At 43.2% G+C, this 2023-nt stretch overlaps 1 protein-coding gene across 1 annotated transcript; it reads right to left on the bottom strand.

Annotated features, from left to right (window-relative positions):
- Positions 1–368: 368 nt before the first annotated feature.
- Positions 369–1049, bottom strand: LOC145807084 (uncharacterized). Its single transcript, XM_082905006.1, has 2 exons — positions 925–1049; positions 369–645 (listed from the first exon to the last, which is right to left on the bottom strand). The coding sequence occupies exons 1-2, from the start codon at positions 1047–1049 to the stop codon at positions 369–371; spliced, it is 402 nt and encodes a 133-aa protein (XP_082761132.1).
- Between the last annotated feature and the right edge of the window lie 974 nt (positions 1050–2023).

Below are 2023 nucleotides of genomic sequence, written 5' to 3'. Positions count from 1 at the left end.
AAGTGGTTACATGAGATGCCATAATACAAAAAGAAATAAAAGGATTTTTTTTTTTTATTGCTCATCAAACATTACATACAACATCAAAAGGCCAAGTTTGAATAAAGAGGAAAAATAATTACATTTCAAAAGTAAAACATCTTGAGGTTGGCTACATTCCATGGTCTTGGAATAGCTTTGTCGTCTAAATCTTCCAAACAGTATGTCCCTTTGCCAGCTAGGCCACTTATCTTGTATGGCCTTTCCTAATTTGCACCCAATTTTCCTTCTCCAAGGACCAAAGTGTTGCCCACTACTTTCCTTAATACACAGCCTCCAACTTTGAACAGGTGTGGATGCACAGTTTTGTTATAATTTTTGGAGAGCTCTTACTGGTATGCCGTTATGTGAATTAGCGTCTTTTCTCTCATTTCTTCTGCTAGGTCCAACTCTGAGGTGATAGCTTCACCGTTTAAGTTTGCCTCAAAATTTTCAGACTGGATGTTTGGCATGCTGATTTCCAAAGGTATAACCACCTCCATGCCATAAGCCAGGGCGAATGGAGTTTCCCTGGTGGAGTGTCTTAGGGTAGTTCGATATGCCCATAGCATGTTAGGGAGTTCCTCAGCCCATCTCCCTTTAGCCTTCTCCAGCCGCTTCTTCAGTCTATCAAAAATAGTCTTGTTTGAAGCTTCAGCTTGTCCATTTGATTGGAGGTAGACTAGTGTAGAATTGTAGAATTCTATCTTCAATTCTTCACAAAATCCTCTGAAGAGTTTCCTATCAAACTGAGTGCCGTTATTTGAAATAAGAGCCTTTGAGACATTAAACCGAGTAATGACATTCTTCCAGACAAACTTCTACACATCTTTTTCTTTGATGGTCGCTAATGGTTGACTTCCACTACTTTGGTGAAGTAGTTGGTGGCAACAATGAAAAACTTACAATTGCCCAGAGCCATGGGGAGTGGTCCCATAATATGCAGCCCCCAAAGGGCGAACAGCCAATGACTTGTCAATGGGAGCAACTCTCTGGCCGGCTGGTGAATTTGGTGTGCAAATTTTTGGCATTTCTCGCATTTGCACACATATTTCTGCGCATCGGCCTGTATGCAAGGCCACCAATAACCTTGGGAAATTGCTCGGTATGCCAACGATCTTCCCCCAATGTGGCTTCCACACATGCCTTCATGAAATTCAAAACGGAAAGGTTCGACCTCGCTGGGGTGGACACATTTCAAATAAGGCCTAGTGATGGATTTTTCGTACAAGGTACCTGATGGAGAGAGCCAAAACCGCCCTGACTTGGCCCATATTTTATTGGCCTCCTTCTTCTCGGTGGGTAGGATTTGATCATTGAGGAAAGATATAAGAGGGTCTATCCAAGAGGGCCCTAGCTCGGTGCAGAGTACATCGGTCTCCTCAACTTCTTTAATATTGGGTCACGACAAGAACTCGATCATCAAAGGATTAGGAAAAGTGTTTTTCATGGAGGCTAAATCGGCCAATTCATCTGCCTGGCTATTCCCTTCGCGACCGATTTGCTTTATTCTGATTGTGGCAAACGTTTTGACCTCTGCCCGCACCAATGCTTGATATTTGGCCATCCTTTCATCTTTGGCTTCATATTTCCCAGACACTTGGTTAACCGTAAGTTTGGAATCATTAAACACCATGAGGTAGGTTGCCTTCATTTGTAAGGCGCTTTTTAGGCTGGCTAATAGGGCTTCATACTCTACCTTATTGTTCGACGCTGGGAATCCCAACGTGCTTGATGGTCAATCCATTCGGCAAAGTTAAAACAACTACCAGCTCGGTTCCATGTCTATTTGGGGCCCCGTCAACAAAGAGTTTTCACATCTCGCCGATAAATAACTTCCAACAATCAAATGGTTTGGAGATTTTTGCAAGTTTGAGGCTTCGGTTTCTTGCTTGTGCAGCTTTCCTATTTGCACTTCCTCCTCAAAGCTCGGTAGTTCGGGCCTTTTGTTTGAGATCATTTCCTCAGTGCCTTGTCACCCCGTGTATTGCATCTTTCTGCTGGG

Source organism: Camellia sinensis, chromosome 14, assembly GCF_055761805.1.
Source record: "Camellia sinensis isolate YWXY chromosome 14, ASM5576180v1, whole genome shotgun sequence".
In the NCBI taxonomy this organism is placed as follows: Eukaryota; Viridiplantae; Streptophyta; class Magnoliopsida; order Ericales; family Theaceae; genus Camellia; species Camellia sinensis.
Note: the sequence above shows the minus strand (reverse complement) of the source record. Positions and strands in the feature narration are given on the sequence as shown.